This window comes from Choristoneura fumiferana, chromosome Z (genome assembly GCF_025370935.1).
Source record: "Choristoneura fumiferana chromosome Z, NRCan_CFum_1, whole genome shotgun sequence".
NCBI lineage: Eukaryota > Metazoa > Arthropoda > Insecta > Lepidoptera > Tortricidae > Choristoneura > Choristoneura fumiferana.
The window spans coordinates 2,218,143-2,238,133 of NC_133472.1; the positions used below are offsets into that span (position 1 = coordinate 2,218,143).

Here is a 19,991-nt window from a genome sequence, read left to right on the forward strand (position 1 = left end):
TAGATTGATTGTTAGCAACAGTAGTCACTAAGCTGAATATTTTACTACAACGCCAGAAGAGTTGAAATTATAATTATTTTTTAAACTGGCTTGCACTTTTCACAAGTGTCTATAAACATTATATTCGATCCAAATGTCAAATAATCTTGACCATAGAGTGAGTAGTTCGGACGTAAGTAACGTAACCCATCTATGGTCTGTCCCAGAATTCGAGATACTAAAATGACGTTTCATGTGTTACCTGTTTTTTGCGTCTCATAAATAGTGATGTGCCGCAACCGGTTATTACCGAAAGATTTTGTAGGTACCTATGTATGTATGTCGTAAAATATTAAGATTGAACGGATCCGTGATGTACTTAAAAGTAGGGCACTTAAGACATTCTAGAAAAGGAAAATAGGTCTAATAAAAAATGCGACCTTTCGAGATATTTCGGTTTTTATAGATGTTGGTGTTTAAGTTTCAATTTCATTCTAAGTAAGTTTTACATTAACTAAATAATATGAGAATAATGAATACTTATTTGATTTGTATTCTATGATGTTTATGTATTGTGGCACTAAGTGATGAACACTGTATTTTACCTGTGCTTAGATTTCATCACTTATTTCGTATGAAAAGTAAAATGGAAAGGAGAATATTGAATGCACCTTAAGATTATTTTTGCTATCGTAAATAAACATTTTATCGTTATTTACAACCGAAATCCACGGAGTTGAAATTATTTTTTTTAAACTGGCCACATTTTTTCACGTCTTAAACATTTCAAAAATGTCATTTTAGATATCTCGAATTCTGGGACAGACCATCTACATACAATAGCAAAAATACGAATGGTGATAAAATAAAAGAAAACTTCATCAAAACCCAATACGGTGATACAAATCAGCAGTAGCAGTTATGATGGAATGCAGTCGCTGTGATGTGATGACTGAGGACTCAAGGGCCAATATTTTTTTTTCAAGTCTTCACCAATGTATAAACTAGTAAATTTTAGTGACACACAATTGAATTATTTTCGACAAATAGATAGAAATTGTACGCTTTTCTGTTTTTAATATGATGGGCATTTAATTTTCACAAAAAAGTGTACTTTTTCTTTTTTTATCAATTTTGGAAAATATTTGTTTTTCCCTACTCAGAAGCAAGAGAACAATCGATTCAAAAAGTTTAAAAAATGACTAAAAAAAATGTCAGTTTTCTGATGTTTTTTATTCATACATCCAGTACGGGCATCACAAAACTGAGTCAAAAAATTTTTTTGTGAAAAAATTAAATACATTTTGAAAGAAAAGGGTAAGTACACTTTTTAAAAAAAACGCCCGAATATTATTATGTGTTTTAGTCACACTTAATTGAACTATTTTCGACTTATATTTTGTAATAAAACAATAAATTATACACAAGTCAACATAATTTGCGTCTAGGAGAATTATAAAAGGAAGATTAAGTAATTGTATAAAAACTCCCCCCACCCCCTAGTCAGCAAAAGTAAGCAAAACTCAAACCCCCATGTTAACGTACACAATGGTATATATTTTTTAAGCTTTGCTGCTTTTTATTATAGTTTTCAAACAACAAACAAGCAATTTCAAGAGCTCAAAGCATGTTTTATTGATTTAGCCATATTTTTTTCAATGTTTCTGACTTGGGTTCCCTTTATTTTGCATAATAACGATTCTCGGAAATACACTTCGCATAACAGGTATCTCATATTTTTTTTAGCCGAATGATACTTTTGCATAATCATAACTTTGCATAATTATCAGTTCGAATAATAGTCACTTCTCAGAATATTAAAAAGCAGAACACTCTTATCGCCGAATATACTTCTGCAGAATATTAATTAATTAGCGGAACATTAGTATCGCCGATTTATATATGGCATAATGGCATAGCAAAATACTAGTTTGGACTATTGTATTTTCACGGAATTTTAAATAGCGCTAACTTTAACATGGTGTAATGACATAGTTAAAGGAGCTAACAAATTCCATGAGAATGGGTTGAGGTTAAAGTAAGGCCAGCAAAGTAAGCGTGCTGTAACAGCAGCAGGCAAAGCGCCAGAACAGAACAGCACCTACATAATAGGTTGGGTTAGGTTAGAACTGTGACCACAACAGCGCGCAAGCCGAGGGAGCAAAGCGAGCGTGCCGTGGCAGCGGCCGGCGAAGCGCCAGAATTATACTGCTGCCAAAAAAGGTTAGGTTAATATAACTACATATTTTTTTATTCAGTTGCAAGGAATTTTTAGTTAAGTATATTTTATTCTGCTTTTTATTATCCTTATGCAAAGTAATATTATGAGACATGTCTTTCTGCGTAGCAACTATTCGAACATATAAATATTATTCTCATCGATATTATGTCAAGTTAATATTCTGCTATACAAAATTATGAGAAATGCAGTATGAGAAAAAATATATACGAAAAGTAATTCGGTGATATGATGATTCTGCTCATGGTGCTCATTCGATTTTATGCAACATATTAGTGAACCTTCTGACTTAATCACAATCCGGCCCATCATGTCATCATAAATAAGCGAAGCAAAGACCCCCACCCTTTGGGGCTTTCGTAATGAGGGCTATCGTTTTTTGTCTCACTAGATGGCGCACTGTTGCGTGAGGTTTTTAAGTATGGCTTTCAAAGTCTGTTATTACGGGCGTGAAAACAAAGTTTAGATTAAAATCATATTTAATACACCTTAAAACCGTACCATAAAAATATCGAGCATGCCACAGTGTTGCATAGTCCCCGTTTTGTTCGGAAAAAAGGGAGGACAAAGGTTTCCGAAAGACAAAACTGTCTCAAAACACAGACATTCATTGCCCCGGAACGCATAATTGCCATAATTAATTTTTCAGATATTGCAAAATATTCACAAAATTATTCTAATTACAAATAAACCCGCGTAGCTCGCCCAAAAACTATGAGATTTGACATTTCGGAGACCTCACGCTACACTAGCGCTTCTAGCGGCGAATTCATACGCGATAGCCCTCATTCTGTAATAAACCTTAACTAACAATACCTAAAGATCTCATAAATTTAATATTAAAAGGCGCCTTCGTAAGCTTAGAATACTAAATGACCAGATTAAATGAGCATTTTCTTTCCAATGTTGACCTTTCTACAATTCCGTCCACGGAACAGATAGTATACGTTAGGTACGTTAGGCTATGTTTCCACCAGCGATGTGCGAGGATGTGTTGAGAGAATAGTGTTTTTCATGAATCAATAGTAACGCTTCATATACCTCGCTCCGCTCTGCTGTTTCCACTAGAGCTGTGCAGTGTGAGGATAGGTAAATGAATCACATCTCTGGTAGAAACGCCGCCTTATACTGCCCTCCTAAGGCAGAAGGCGGTATCTCAAAAAAAAAACACTTTTAAGTTACACGTGTCTTAAGTGCCTACTAGGGATTTATACATCTTGCGCTGTCTTCAGCTAACTCATTACTAACACAACTAAACTCAACTAAATAGTAGATTGTACAACAAGAGCATAAAACGAGCTATTTTAACTGAGAAGTTCATATAGCCACCCACGCCGGTACGGCGAGGGTGGATAGACACGTCGAGGGGAAAATGGGTTTAATGCTTGAGTTTTACACTCGCTTTTCACTTCGATTGAGAGGAAATGAAATAGCAACAGTGGAAACTATTCTTCACTTACTAGGTGGATGGATGTATAATTAAAAAATAGTTTTATTAATTTAATTGATTGATTTTTAGTTTTACATACGTATAATTAAAATTACCTACCTACCTATAATATTAATAATTTTGTTTGTGGCTGTTGACACCTGATTACCTTGGTCTTAGACAAAGATTTTACTTTATACACTAGAGCATAAGAAGTAATTTTATGTCGCCTAGATCCAGCATAAATACCTACCAACTTTAGGAGCATGAGAAGTGAAAGTGTTTTTTTTTAGATACCGCCTTTTGCCTTAAGATGACAGTATTGGTGTCAACGTGTAACGAATGAAAATTATTATTTATTCAATAAAATAAGCTAGCAAAAGTAGCGATGACGTTTGAGGTTATGATTAATTCAAAATATTTTTTGTCATGTCTTCACCTATATCGAAACTGCCCTATATTATACCGAAGGTACAGTCAGGGGCAAAGATATCGACACGGCCAAAGGTACAAAAATATGTATACACGACTTTATGCAACATTAAGGCCGTGTATACATATTTTTACAACTTTAACTGTGTCGATATCTTTGCCCTTGACTGTACCTAGTGAATTTTTGTCACAAATAATTGAATTATTTTGGACAAACAGATGGAAATTGTACGAATTTCCGTTTTTAATTAAACAAAAAAAAAAAAAAGTCGGCAATATTTACAGCACATATAGCCATAAACGGAACAATACGTAATGGAGTAGAAAAATTGCAAAACAGCTGTTTAACCAAAACTACAAAGTATTTAGATTGTTTGACTGTTAAAAAAATGTTCTTAACCCTTAATAAGGCCCTATTTATTGGAGCATACTACCACAGAATCAAAAGCAGCTATCGAATACACACCTGTCAAAGGATATTTTTAAAGCTAGTAGTATTTTTATTAACTACAATGGATCTTGTTACTTATAACTAAAACAATAAGGTCGATTTTCCAAGACAATGCACGTGGTCGCTAAATCGCCCCTACCCTTTGAAGGGTTCAGTGTCGCTTTCTGTTCCGTGGATGCCCTACATCATACCTCAATACACGCTGAAGCTGCGTCAAAACCGCCGACAAGATCGCGGCTCGGCTTGCACCGAGTCAAAAACGCAGGGCGATATTGACGCCAGCGTTTTCTAGCTTCCTTGTGGTCCGCAGTAAAAATAATTATAATTACCTTAAACAAAATGGACATCGAAGGCTACATACATAATGTAACGAAAACCTTAAAAAAAATATTATCAACAATAAATAAAACAAACTAACAACTAATATTAACATATAAAATAATCCCGTGAAAAGCACATCCAGTTAATAATACATTGTTAATAACAATATTGCTATATAATACAATAATACTAATAAAACATTTAATAATACTTTCAAATCATAGATTCTATATGAACAAATTGGTCGTATCAAATCAACCAAAGCAGTGGCCATTTTTTAAACGCCCGATCGCTCGCTATCTTACTCACCATCTCTTTCTACGCTCGTTTTATACCGTGTGATAGAAAGAAATGGTGAAAACAAATTGTGATTCCGAGTGCGTCCAACAATAAGGCCTCGTTTGTTTTTTATCTCAGTCCGGGAACTCAATTAGAAAGTGTTAGCTATAGGTAGTCATTCACGATGACGCGTGCCGCGGTTCTTATTACAATGTCGTTAATGTCTAATGATGACAAAATCACGCGTCTTCGTGGATGGCACTAGGTATAGATATTTTTCATCACAAGAGCTGCCAAGAGCGCAATCAGCGGCATCGGCAATATTTTGAAAAAAAAAAATAGTTTTTCTTTTACAAATATACAATTTTACTCGCAAATGTGATGAAAAACATTGTATGTCGCACGGGCGGTACTAGAATTACGAACATCGACTCATTAAAGCCTCTCTAATAGACTCTCGTTCGTAATTCCTTATTTACCGCCCTTAAGACACAATGTACTATTCTTGTTTAACCGACTTCAAAAAAGGAGGAGGATCACGCCTTTAATGACAAGTAAAGAGCCTATCACACAACACACTGACAACTCTCTGATATCTCACTAAATTGGTGTCCAACCTACTACACATTTGGAGCCAAATTTCGGATGTTCTAGTTTCGGTAAATTATCGCTAGATGGCGTTAGAGACATGACACAGATGTCAAAGCTGTCAAACCTTACGATACGACACTAGCGCCAACCGGCTTCCCGAATGCTCCACGATAGCCCACGGACCCAGAACGGCTATTACGAAATTCGAAAATCAAAGTTCCTATCGTACCATCCATGTCACTCTCGTATTAAATAAATATTAGCGTCTGCGGTACGGTACGATACGAACTTCGATTTTCGAATTACGTAGTAGACTCTCAATTTCGGTTCTAGTTAGTACAAATTTTCTGCCAAAACAGAAACTCCAATTTACCACGGAAACCTCAAAAAAATAAAAATCTACCAGTCTGAAGTCGGTGACGTCAGCACGCCAGCAGGAGTTACTATAGACGTCTACTCACCTACATAATATAATACACTCCTGCTGCTCGTGCTGAGCACGACTTCAGACTGGTAGATAGTTATTTTCATGGTTTTTTGTAGTCGGTAAATTATTTTGTTATACATTTTTTTTCACGCTTTTTAGTGTAAATAATCTAAGATACAATAGTTTAATGTCAACTGCTCGTCACCTTTTACAAAAGATTGCTTATTCCGATGCAGAGACGTTCATTATTGAGGAGTCCTGGTGCTTCACCACCCGTTCCATTTCACCATATGCATTACGACGAGCATAAATTGCTTAGCAACTGTGTTAAAGTAATTGAAATTTACCCCTGAAATGCTTGTTATTGAGTAGTAACTCCGATGGCCAACTGTGGTCTTCATCATGTTCCACTTCACCAAATGATGATTTTCAAGAGCAAATGCACGAGCTACTACTAAATATATCGTAATTACTAATTACCATAAGTGTCCCTACAACATTTGAAGAGTTCCCTCGATTTCCTTAGGATCCAATCATCAGATCCTAATTTGGTGCTTATGGGACCTAATTGAAAGCAATCGGTTCACAAATGACGGAGTTCTGAAGTAACAAACATAAAAAAAATACAACCGAATTGATAACCTCCTCCTTTTTTTAAGTCGGTTAAAAAATATTAGCCAACACCCGATAGATGTTTCCACTACTCGTATATTTGCATTGCAAAATGACATCTATGCCAAAGTATTCACTTCCAACACTGCTGAATCAAGACCAAATTCAAATTTGACAGCGAAAGTGACGGCGTCCTTGACATGCCATTTCCTCTAGTTTTTCTATTCTGTAATATTTTATCACGATTCAACATGTATAGTTAAAGGCTGACCAGAATTATAAAAAACCTCGCCAAATTGCGGCAAACCAATAGAACTAATTTCTTGCACTGGTAACACTAAATTCAAATGTCATGTGTCTATTGCTGTCAAAGTTTAACGTTGTTTGCGCGTGGTATTTTAAAGTGTTATTTTGTTTTTTTGATCGTTAAAATGCCAAAGATTATCCATAGCTTCGGAAGGAAAATAATTCACAATGTATAAAGGTATATGTCATAGGAAAAGTCTGAGGGATTAGAAAATATTCCTTTAAATAACATCACCGACACCGTTGTCAATTTGACTGATAGGTATCGTATAGTAAGTGTAAAGAATGTTGAAATATAAAACGTAGAAGTGCTGCCCTCGAGTCAGGTTTTTTATATTCCTGGTCAGCCTTTAAAGTTTTTCCACGTATAAGTCTTTTTGACATTGACATAAGATCGATTTTTACTTGGCCTGTGTAAAAACTTTTTTCACTACATTTATTACCAATGTCAACAAGTGTCAAGTAATGTCGGCTTGCGTCAACCATATTTGTTTTTTTGCAACAGAACAAAGTAAACTATCTTGATCTGTCTTAATGAACTAGGTACATATAATGAAACCATCACAATGTCATAATTATTACTTGCTTTTATTTATTTTATAAAATACTTTTTTCGGTAAGACAGTTCAACATTGTTTACCTTAAACCAAAGCCAACTTTACTTGTGTCCATTCGCGTCAACTACTGACATTTGTCAACTGGTGTCAAAATGGGTGAGACAGTGCCAACTGTATAATAAAAGGTCCTTAGCAGTTAAAGTTCGGTTGATGAGTACTGGTAGCCCCTAGGTATGCCTCTGGATTGTTAATTAGTGTCGACATATGTCAACTATAAAATAAAGTCGTGCTTAGGAAAAGTTCATTTGGTTAAGGCTTCTGGTAGCCATATAAGCGGCATAAGGATGCCTCTGATTAGCGTCAACATGTGTCAACTGGCGTCAACAAGTGCCAACTCGTGTCGACAAGCTTCAACTGGTGTCGACAAGTGTCCACTGGTGACAAGTGTCAACTGGTGTCAACAAGTGTCAACTGGCGACAAGCGTCCACTGGTGTCAAGTGTCAACTGGTGTCAACAAGTGTCAACTGGTGTCGACAAGTGTCCACTGGTGACAAGTGTCAACTGGTGTCAACAAGTGTCAACTGGCGACAAGCGTCCACTGGTGTCAAGTGGTTAGCAGTTGAGGTCGGCGCGCGAGGTCAGAGACAGGCTCGGCCGCCGGGCGGGCTACTCGTAGCCCTTCAACAAACCCTAGGGATGCCTCTGGTTTGGCACAGGGATACTGAAACAAGAGATTTTAGGTTAAAGTCTAACAGCCTTATTCATAAAAAGTTAGTGCCTCCTTGAAGGCTCCTTGAAGGCCCGATGCTAAAAAACATGATTCATAAACGTCTGTTAGCGCTAATCAGTCGATCAAGGCTCTGCTAAAGTTAGAGGACCGTAGACCCTCCTTTATCTCTCTGCTAAGTCACAAAACGGCCGCCACAAGTTTGAACAGCTGACTTTGACAAGAGCAAAAACCATACCGAAGATATTTTTAGTGAAGGCAGGGCTACGCAGATTAAAAAAAAAACAGGAAAATTTATTTTCAGGAATTTGTATTTAAAAATCCTCTAAATTAGCAACAATAAATTAACAATAAATATGAAAAAAAATAAGGATGATTAACACAATTATGGCTTTTTGCACAACATAAACATGCGGATCGGAAATGGCGGGAAAACAAACATCTCGCTTTTTATTTTTTTTCCTGCTGTCAATTTTTTTTTTTTATTATCGATTAGGCCATTTTTTGTCTTTGATTTGTCAAGGTGGCCAACATAACGCGTCTAATCCGTCTATCAGCAGCTCAACAACTAGCAGACTGCTAGCAAGCGTTTATGAATCATACTTCTCGACAACCGTCTAACAAGCTTAATCAGTCTGCTAAGTAACAGACCGATCAAACCTCAATTAAGGATTTTTTATGAATAAGGCTGTTAATCTTTTCATTTTTCATTTCATTTTCAAAGTAATTCTCAGTGCCCATTTCACCATCCTCTTTTAAGTAACTGTACGGGATGTAGATGTACCGTAACAAAAAACATGCAGATAGTATTCGAGAAAACTCAATTTTAATCGCGGAAAAACCACCACCACGTACATATAAGAAAGGGCGTAAGTACGTGTGTGTCGCGCGCGGTCGGATGAAGACGACTGCCCGTTAGCACGCAATCTACCTGTCATATGTTTTAATCATCATCATCATCATCCCAGCCTATATACGTCCCACTGCTGGGCACAGGCCTCCTCTCAGAACAAGAGGGCTTGGGCCATAGTTCCCACGCGGGCCCAGTGCGGATTGGGAACTTCACACGCACCATTGAATTGCTTCGCAGATTTGTGCAGGTTTCCTCACGATGTTTTCCTTCACCGCAAAGCTCGTGGTAAATGTTTTAATACAAAAACTTAAAACTAAACCAAGGACCCTAATGAGCACGTCGCTAATAGTAACATTATTTAATGTGAAGAATATCTGTGATGCCGTTCATTTATTTTCCTTATTATACGATTTTCTCAAAAACAATTTAAACATTTGGTTAATACGGTATTTGACAACTCCTGATTTTGCCATATCTTAATATTATTATGAAAATATAGATATACAGATAGTGTTTAGCGAAGAGAAATTTAAATCGGTTGAAAATTGGATTTATAGTGATTATTGAAAATCTATATACCTGTCTCTTTCTCAAACGCTTTTCTCTATGCATCAAGTATGGCGGTACTGGCGTGTGACGTCACATGCCAGTATGTCTTTCTCTGTCTAATCTCGAATTTCAAACCTTTATAACTTTGTTATTTGTAAAGGTAGCTTAAAAATTGTTTCTCTATTCGATAACAGGCATTGTGTAGTTTTAATTTATACAAAATATACATAATAATTGTTTACGCAAAACGTAACATAGTAGGTCGGGTCGTGTAGAAGTCCCTTTACGGGAATGTGTGATGGACCCTTAAATCATGTTTTATTGTTTTTGACAGCCTATGTATGTCTATGGACCGGTCAGTCATTTCGGAGTCATTCCAAGTCAGTGAGAGACGTTACACGTCAATAACGATCTCGGGGTCAGAGCGGAGCTCAGTGTCAAATCGTGTCATTAAGTAATCTAAGGTCATCTCAATCATATTTATAGATATAAACAGTTGTACGGTGTCAGTAACGCGAAAATATAGTGGTGAACGTAATATAATTTAATTTCATCGTCATAACCTCAACCCTTCACAAGACACCGGCGGCAGCTGGCTACAGGAGGCAGCAGCTGTCCAGACCGATCCCAGGGGCTCGGGAGAGGGTCTGACTTCACATCAGCATCATCATCAATCAGCGACGACCAAGGCTCGGCCTGCCCATCGAACCCGCGAGGCCAGCGGTTTGGTCTAAGTATCACGTCACATCAAATCAACCCACCGGCAGTTCTCAGGGCGAGAATTGCCAACAATAGTCAAATACCGTATTCAACTGATAATCCGATTACATACCCGTAGAAAGCAGGAAAATTCGTGTCATTGTTGAACTGAAAGTTGACTGGCGTTTTCGGTGACGCACAGCTGTAGCTCAAGTAATCGTCTGACGCATGCAACTGCCTGTTCATATTGGGTTCCGAGGCGCTCCTAGTGATCTTGGGCATTGCTCGGAGCATGGCTTCTAATGATGCGAGAATCTGCCGGAAGAGAGGGCGCTGTTCCCTGTCGAATTTGATGCAGTCGTTGAACAGCCGTTTTAAGGCTTGCGGAGCGTCCTGTCGGAGGTAGCGAGGATCCGGTGTCAGCAGACCTCGGCCGACCATCCATAGGATCTGAAAAAGAAACGCTGTCAAAAATACCTAGCGGAAGTGTGCAAGTATGGCGATGGCGAACAATATTTTGATATGCATCCTCTTTGCTGTCGGTGGCTGATTGGCGCAAGTCCTATGCCGCGCGCCTTCGATCGTAAAAAAAGGCGGCAGTCAGCCAGACTTGAAAAAAACTCTCGTCGGACATATATATATTGTAGGATTCGATTTGTAGCATTCGAACATGGCGGATGTAGACGATATCTAATTTTGGTATTTCTGCTTCTTTGGCTAGTTGAAGTATAATTTTGATAGTGTTTTATGCGACGATTAACCTTAACAGTGAACAGTGATCACAAAATTCTATATGCTCTCGTGTCTGACATTTTTTAATGCGCAAGTGGTCGCCGCGTGGTTTCTGGAATTTTGCTATCAAGTTGCAAAAACTACAATCACGTACAACATGCATAAGAAGAATATTATTTATCTTTAATTTAACTGACATTGGAAGCCTTATGGCGCCATTAAGAGGAATAAATATATATATTGTAACAAACTTTATACGTCTTAAAACTAGCTAGTGAAGTGGCGGTGCGGGGTATTGCGGCTTTACGGACTTTAGCGAGCGTCATACATCGAAGTCGGCTTCATTGAGGTATGTTTTTCATGAATTGTTCTCTAGACATAATGCTGCACAGAAGAGCAAATAAGCCACGGCCTTGGTAGCAGTCACTATTCGAAGGTTTATTAAACAGGAAGTATGGGCGAAGCGGCATGAGGAGTGACGTAGTTAAGAGTCCAGTGTGGGAGGTGAACTCTTACTCTTAGATCATGGATACCGTAAGGTCGGGGTACTTTGACCCTGAAGGGTAACTCTGGCCGTTGGGATTAAGTCGGTCCTGGTTTTATTATTGTTTTGAAAAGGTATCGCTCTTTGTCATGTGGTAGGTGTTCATTGATCGATTACGTTTTTATTTCACGTTTTATGTGGTTTATAAATGGGCCAAAGTAACCATCCAATGGGTCAAAGTATCCCGACCTTACGGTAATTGATTTCTATAGTATAGTATAGTATATTTGTGTATCGTTCAGTTTGTCACAGGCAGCCCTTGGCTCGACTAAAACAGTATTTGACACGATCAAAGCAGTATTTGACTCGACCTAAACAGTGCCACCACTGATGTCTTTGACTCATCTAAAACATTATTTCATTCAACCAAAACAGTATTTGACTCGACCTAAACAGTATACTCGTATTACTCCACCACTAATATCTTTGACTCATCTAAAACATTATTTCATTCGACCAAAACAGTATTTGACTCGATCAAAACAGTATTTGACTCGATCAAAACAGTATTTGACCCGATCAGAACAGTATTTGATTCGACCAAAACAGTACCTACTTTAATCCACCATTTATGTCCTTGACTCGTCTAAAACGAGTTAAATGTGTTAATGCCAAATGTTATTACGGCTGTACGATGGATACCGGAGATGGGCCACTGAAGCAAATTTAGAGAGCACAATAAATGCGTACTTTTCCTATAAAATACGCTGGAAAACCATTATGCATTAAATCTATCATCATCATCATCATCATCCTAGCCTATATACGTCCCACTGCTGGGCACAGGCCTCCTCTCAGAACAAGAGGGCTTGGGCCATAGTTCCCACGCGGGCCCAGTGCGGATTGGCCGTGGTGGCCTACTGGTTTGACCTATCGCCTCTCAAGCTCAAGGTCGTGGGTTCGAACCCCGGCTCGCACCTCTGTACATAACAGTACACAATTAACTCATAATCAGCCAAGGAGCTCACCTGATCCTTGTTGTTCAAGTTGTTGTAAGGCAGCGTCTGCGCCATGAGCTCGTACAAAACTATCCCGAAAGCGTAAACATCGGAACGAAACGTGTACGGCGCACGTTCTTCCATGCGAATCACTTCGGGCGCCATCCATAGTATAGAGCCGGTTGGCTGTTGCCACTGAATGCCGCCGGCCGATTGGGTGTCTGAAAAAAAAAAAAAAAAAAAACTCGAACCCCTCGCCCTTTACCACGAAGTGCAAAATTCCAACTTCGTATCTTGCCGTCCCGCTGACGCTTTAGTATTTGACACGAGAGTGAGAGGGACGGCACGAACGGGATCATTATCAAACTTTGTGCAGTGTTAGTCACAACCTAAAAAAAGCTGTTTCCCTTTACACTATTATTAAGACAACCGACACACCGGTAACCGGTAAGGCAGCCGGTGAAATTATTGGCACTTGAGGTATCCCATCTTAGGCCTCTAGGTTGGCAACGCTTCTGCAATACCCCTGGTGTTGCAGATGTTTATGGGCGGTGGTGATCTCTTACCATCAGGAGACCCATTTATTTGCTTGTTTGCCATCCAGTCGAATAAAAAAAAATTACTGCTGTTATTTGAGTGAAAAGATAACTGGGCTACAGTCGGCTATACACTACAGATAATTGACTATCGGAATCGAAAAAATATGCTTAATATTTGTAATAATTTTTAACAGAGTAGTAGCTCCATACACGACAGTGGTTTGCGCAAAGTTTGATAACGACCCAACTAAACCATAGTTCATATAGAACTGGCACGCAGGTGTGTGTTAATTAAAAGATTAAAAAAACTAAGATGTAAAAAATAAAAAAAGACGATCGCAACATCGTCCACGTTTTGAAGTCTTAATTCTAAAAGTTTGCTTCGGATAGGTTTATGCACTTTAAAATTGTATACGATGGAAGTTGAACGACGAAAATTTGAATAGCGAACAAACACTTAGAAAATCCCAGATGGTCCGGGTCGAAGGTCGCTAAATCGTTAAATTTACCAAAAACCACGGTGTGCAGGGTCTTAAAAAATCACAAGGGTTCTCTGTCTTTCGAAAAAAAAAGAAGAAAATCCAGGTTTGTCCGATAAGGATTTTTCTCGCAAATTCAAAAATAGCCGCAGTACTGTAAGACGTATTCGCCTTCGAGCAGAGTATAAGGGCTTTAAAGCCATAAAAAAGCCAAACCGAACTGAAAGAGAACAAAACGGCAAAAACACGTGCTCGTCTTAAAATACGACGCGTTTCAAAGGCATTCATTATTGGGGCCCAAGTTTTACATAAACAGCCAGCCAAAGCCAGAGGGAATGTTGATGAAAAATATGTATAAGTTTGTAAAATTATGATTGGTTTTTTGGAGTCTTTTTGTATTTTTTATTTTAACTCCAAATTTGTTACTTATACGGGTAACCCGTGAAACCATATTACTTAGAGACGACGTTTTGTGATTGCTTAGTAACGACATCTCTTGTCTGGGTGAGCGGTTGGTTCCGAAAGAGTGTGACGTCTCTCGATGAGAGCGGAACATAGATGTCGCTAGTGCTGCTGCATAAGTAGCGTAGTAGAAATAAGCGACCTGAGATATGTATGCATAGGAAAAAATCGTGTCTAGATTCCTGTCCAGCGGTGGTGTAGGGGTTATAGCACGCAGCACGGATTGCTGAGGACTGGGTTCGATTCCCAGCGCTGGTCTCTTTTTCTGGTTTCTCTGTGCATCCATGTCTCAGTTTGTATTTTCGATTTGTAAAACTTGAAAAATTTGCCTACAAACATTGATATGGCAAGGGATCTGCAGTTGCGGTCTTAACACCAACACTTTCATTACATAATCAACAATGACGTCCAAAGTTTACAAGAAAGAATGTTTACAAAATAGTACATTACTGTAGAGGCCGGGAAGTAGGGGGTTGCCGGCCGAGGCTTGTATAGTGCTTTTCTCAAACATTACATGAAACAGCCCCTAAATGTGTATCATCATCATCATGCCAGCCGAAAGACGTTCACTGCTGGACATAGGCATAAATGTATATAATTTTCATTTAGTTCACCCGCGGCTTCGCACGTGTAAACATTTGTAATGGTACAATTGAAATTCCGGGATTTTATAAAACTCCCCTGGTAATTACCACAATTTATATCGTGGTCTTCATTGGATTAAGAACAACTGTCCAAAATTTCAAGACTCTAAACATAGCGGTTGGAATTTCAAAATTGTATCCCTATACCGTGGGAATATCGGGATAAAAAGTAGCCTATGTGTTATTCCAGATGTCCAGCTATCTACATACCAAATTTCATCCAAATCCATTCAGCCGTTTCAGCGTGCAGGAGTAACAAACATACACACGCCCCCGCACACAAATGTAACGGATACGAAATTCAGATCTATTGCCAAGAAGACATTAATATCTAAGGCGTATTATAAAGTTAATGATTATATCATGGACAGGGATATTTGGCAGTAATTCCGATCCGCATTAGCGATCCCTTAAAAAAGCGAACCTACTGTGTTAAAAATAAAGTTGTGATGTGTAGATATCATTCAATAATATTGTAAATCTGTTTAAAAAAATATACCTCGATGAGTTTCTCGGTGGTAGATTTTGACATTCATAAGTGCTTGTTATAGCCTAAATTGAATAAAGATATTTTGACTTTGACTTTGACACACAAACTTTCGCATTTACAATATTAGTAGGGCCAAGATTCCTCCGCCCCAGTTGTGTAATGCTATTGTCGAACTCACCCGACCACCGCACTTTCGCCGTGGCCAAACCGAAATCTCCAATCTTCACCGACCAGTCGTCCCGTAAGAATATATTGTTCGATTTCAAATCTCTGCAAACAAAAAACACTATTAGATACATGCCTACGTCCGAAATGTTGCAAAGACTCTCATCCCAAGACATAAGTTTAGCTTGGTATAAATACCTTCTATCAGATATAGCAAGAGTGGTGTCTAGCACACGCAGATACTAGTACATCATTGAGTGACGGTCTCCACCATTGTATGCAACGACCATTAAGTGACGTTCAAAAGCGTTCTCTATTCGGACACAGAGACTCGAAGTGGGTCTAACAGCAGACTATTTACGCCATACTCTACTATCCTAGGCCGACTCTTGCTAGCCTTTGGCTCCGAGATTTAAGATTCCTCCAGCTGTACCTGGGAACACCAACCCGTGTACGTCCTCACGATGGTCCCAAGTACACTCTCTTCACGGCTCGATCCTCTTCCATCATTTCCACGTGCCCAAGCCACCGGAGTTTGGACGTTTATGGTCGCACTTACCTGTATATAATATTCTTGGTGTGCAGATAGTCCATGCCTTGCGCAGCTTGCCTCGCGACGTCAATCAGATACAGCATAGATAATGATGTCTCTAGCACGTGTAGATGTTTAGTACACCGATCCACCCCCACACCATTGAGTGACGGTCTCCATCATTGAATGCAACGACCATTGAGTGATGTTCATAGGCGCACTCACCTGTGTATTATATTCTTGGCGTGAAGATAGTCCATGCCTTGTGCAGCTTGTCTCGCGACGTCTATCAGATACACCATAGGTAGTGGTGTCTCTAGCACATGTTGATGCTGGTACAGCGAGGAACCTTCGCACCATTGAGTGACGGTCTCCATTATTGAATGCAACGACCATTGAGTGATGTTTATAAGCGTACTCACCTATGTTGATGCTGGTACAGCGAGGAACCTTCGCACCATTGAGTGATGTTTATAAGCGTACTCACCTATGTATAATATTCTTGGCGTGAAGATAGTCCATGCCTTGTGCAGCTTGTCTCGCGACGTCTATCAGATACAGCATAGGTAAAGGTGTCTCCAGCACATGTAGATGCTGATACAGCGAGGAACCTTCGCACCATTGGGTGACGATGGCCAGCGAGGGTTTCGAAACGCATCCCATGAACAGTAGGATGTTACAATGCCGTGTTTTCCTTAGGACCGCCACCTTGAGGGAGATATGAAGAAATAACAATTGTTGTTTCAAAATATTCACTAACCGTAAACGAGTGTTAAATACAACAACAATGAGGGCTATCGTTTTTTGTCTCACTAGATGGCGCACTGTTGCGTGAGGTTTTTAAGTATGGCTTTCAAAGTCTGTTATTACGGGCGTGAAAACAAAGTTTAGATTAAAATCATATTTAATACACCTTAAAACCGTAGCATAAAAATATCGAGCATGCCACAGTGTTGCAAAGTCCCCTGTTTTTGTTCGGAAAAAAAGGGAGGACAAAGGTTCCGAAAGACAAAACTGTCTCAAAAACACAGTCATTATTGCCCCGGAACGCATATTTGCCATAATTAATTTCAGATATTGCAAAATATTCACAAAATTATTCTAATTATAAATAAACCCGCGTAGCTCACCCAAAAACTATGAGATTTGACATTTCGGACACCTCACGCTACACTAGCGCCTCTAGCGGCGAATTCATTCGCGATAGCCCTCATTGAGTGAGGGTGAAGTCTAGTATCTATGTAACTGTCAAGTTGTTGATCAAAAGTAACAAAAATATTATCATACACCTTCAAACAAAAATAACATACAAATAATAATGATGCTTTAACTTGTCATTTCAGAAACTTTGACCGCTTACATGGAACAAAGTCATTCAATTTACAGGAATTAAACTACCTCACCTCGTTTTTAAAGGCCTGCAGCTGCGCGGGAGTTGGCGTTTTCACATTCAACGTCTTAACTGCGACCGGGCCGTGCCAGTGCGCCTTGTACACGGTCCCGAAACTGCCGGAACCTGTCGCGAACATTCGAACGGATCAATAAAGTAAATAAACAAATAATTTTCTCAGACATATTTAAATTGGCATAACTTTATTTCGCATAAGAATGAAAAAGTATAATTAGATTAAAAAATATTAAAGATCTGAAAAGTAAATTTTCTTATCGGGCTGTTGAAAAAAAACTAACATACTGTCCTAACCAAGTCCATCTAATTCGCTCACTTGAAAAAAGCATGCGAATTCATTTTATGACAAAGTAATGTTATGCGAAATAAGTGGCACGTTACCTATCTTTCTGCGGGAGCGTGGCGTGCTGCTGCAGGCGCAAACTACCAGCTGCCTACCCTAGAATTGATCCAGTGCACGCTACGTGACGTCACTGAGCGGTGTCTGGCGAGGGTAGTTACCTATCCTGGCGCCGATCAGTATCTCGTCGGCGTGTATGACCCAGTCATCTCAGCTCTCCCGCGACCGCGTGCCCGCTACGTGACGTCACTAAGCGGTGTCTGGCGAGGGTAGTTACCTATCCTGGCGCCGATCAGTATCTCGTCGGCGTGTACGACCCAGTCATCTCAGCTCTCCCGCGACCGCGTGCCCGCTACGTGACGTCACTGAGCGGTGTCTGGCGAGGGTAGTTACCTATCCTGGCGCCGATCAGTATCTCGTCGGCGTGTACGACCCAGTCATCTCAGCTCTCCCGCGACCGCGTGCCCGCTACGTGACGTCACTGAGCGGTGTCTGGCGAGGGTAGTTACCTATCCTGGCGCCGATCAGTATCTCGTCGGCGTGTACGACCCAGTCATCTCAGCTCTCCCGCGACCGCGTGCCCGCTACGTGACGTCACTGAGCGGTGTCTGGCGAGGGTAGTTACCTATCCTGGCGCCGATCAGTATCTCGTCGGCGTGTACGACCCAGTCATCTCAGCTCTCCCGCGACCGCGTGCCCGCTACGTGACGTCACTGAGCGGTGTCTGGCGAGTGTAGTTACCTATCCTGGCGCCGATCAGTATCTCGTCGGCGTGTATGACCCAGTCATCTCAACTCTCCGCGACCGCGGGCCCGCTACGTGACGTCACTGAGCGGTGTCTGGCGAGGGTAGTTACCTATCCTGGCGCCGATCAGTATCTCGTCGGCGTGTATGACCCAGTCATCTCAGCTCTCCCGCGACCGCGGGCCCGCTACGTGACGTCACTGAGCGGTGTCTGGCGAGGGTAGTTACCTATCCTGGCGCCGATCAGTATCTCGTCGGCGTGTATGACCCAGTCATCTCAGCTCTCCCGCGACCGCGTGCCCGCTACGTGACGTCACTGAGCGGTGTCTGGCGAGGGTAGTTACCTATCCTGGCGCCGATCAGTATCTCGTCGGCGTGTACGACCCAGTCATCTCAGCTCTCCCGCGACCGCGTGCCCGCTACGTGACGTCACTGAGCGGTGTCTGGCGAGGGTAGTTACCTATCCTGGCGCCGATCAGTATCTCGTCGGCGTGTATGACCCAGTCATCGTAGCTCTCCCGGGGCGAGAGCGCGTTCTTCCACGACTCGTCGGCGGAGCGCGCGCGCGGCCGCCGCGGCCGCAGAGTGCCCGTCGGCGAGGCCTGCAAAAACCGAGCGTTTTAACACGCACCGAGGATTTAAAGGGCGGGATAAAAGAGAAAATATAAGCTCCAATTAGCACAGCTCTGTTGCTAAGAAAAAATATGGGTAAATTTCTATACGATCTATTGTCAAGAAGACATTAATATCTAAGGCGTATTATAAAATTAATGGTTATATCATGAACAGGGATATTTGGAAATAATTCCAATCCGCATTGGCGATCCCTTACTTCAAATAACGAATATACTGTGTTCAAAATGTATTGTGTAAATATATATGATTTAATAATATTGTAAATCTGTTTAAAAAAAAACCTCGTTGAGTTTCATGCCGGATCCTTCTCAACAGAAGTTTTTTCCGAACCGGTGGTGATAGTTTTTTTGACATTAACAAGTGCTTGTTATAGTATAGCTTAAATTTATTACTATTTGATTTGATTATATATAAGAAATAACAATGTCAAGATATTAAAATTAAAACAAATATACAATAATAATTAGTCAAATAAACCGCCGCGCGTCATACCTGGCGCAAAGGTGCCCAATACACTCGCCAGCTAACTTAAATGAGGGCTATCGTTTTTTGTCTCACTAGATGGCGCACTGTAGCGTGAGGTTTTTAAGTATGGTTTTCAAAGTCTGTTATTACGGGCGTGAAAACAAAGTTTAGATTAAAATCATATTTAATACACCTTAAAACCGTACCATAAAAATATCGATCATGCCACAGTGTTGCGTAGTCCCCGTTTTGTTCGGAAAAAAGGGAGGAAAAAGGTTTCCGAAAGACAAAACTGTCTTAAAACACAGACATTCATTGCCCCGGAACGCATATTTGCCATAATTAATTTCAGATATTGCAAAATATTCACAAAATTATTCTAATTATAAATAAACCCGCGTAGCTCACCCAAAAACTATGA

General features: G+C 40.1%; 1 protein-coding gene across 1 annotated transcript in view; it reads right to left on the minus strand.

Moving 5' to 3' along the window:
- Window positions 1-6,242: 6,242 nt before the first annotated feature.
- The window catches only part of Raf (serine/threonine kinase raf oncogene), a 37,442-nt gene continuing 23,693 nt past the window's right edge, over window positions 6,243-19,991 (minus strand). Inside the window, exons 6-12 of the mRNA XM_074097013.1 lie at window positions 18,930-19,071; window positions 17,381-17,493; window positions 16,465-16,685; window positions 15,459-15,550; window positions 12,697-12,887; window positions 10,586-10,902; window positions 6,243-8,345 (exon numbers count right to left, since the gene is read on the minus strand). Of these exons, the coding sequence (XP_073953114.1) occupies window positions 8,315-8,345; window positions 10,586-10,902; window positions 12,697-12,887; window positions 15,459-15,550; window positions 16,465-16,685; window positions 17,381-17,493; window positions 18,930-19,071 (1,107 nt within the window). The 3' untranslated portion in view covers window positions 6,243-8,314. The remainder of the gene's footprint in view (window positions 8,346-10,585; window positions 10,903-12,696; window positions 12,888-15,458; window positions 15,551-16,464; window positions 16,686-17,380; window positions 17,494-18,929; window positions 19,072-19,991) is intronic.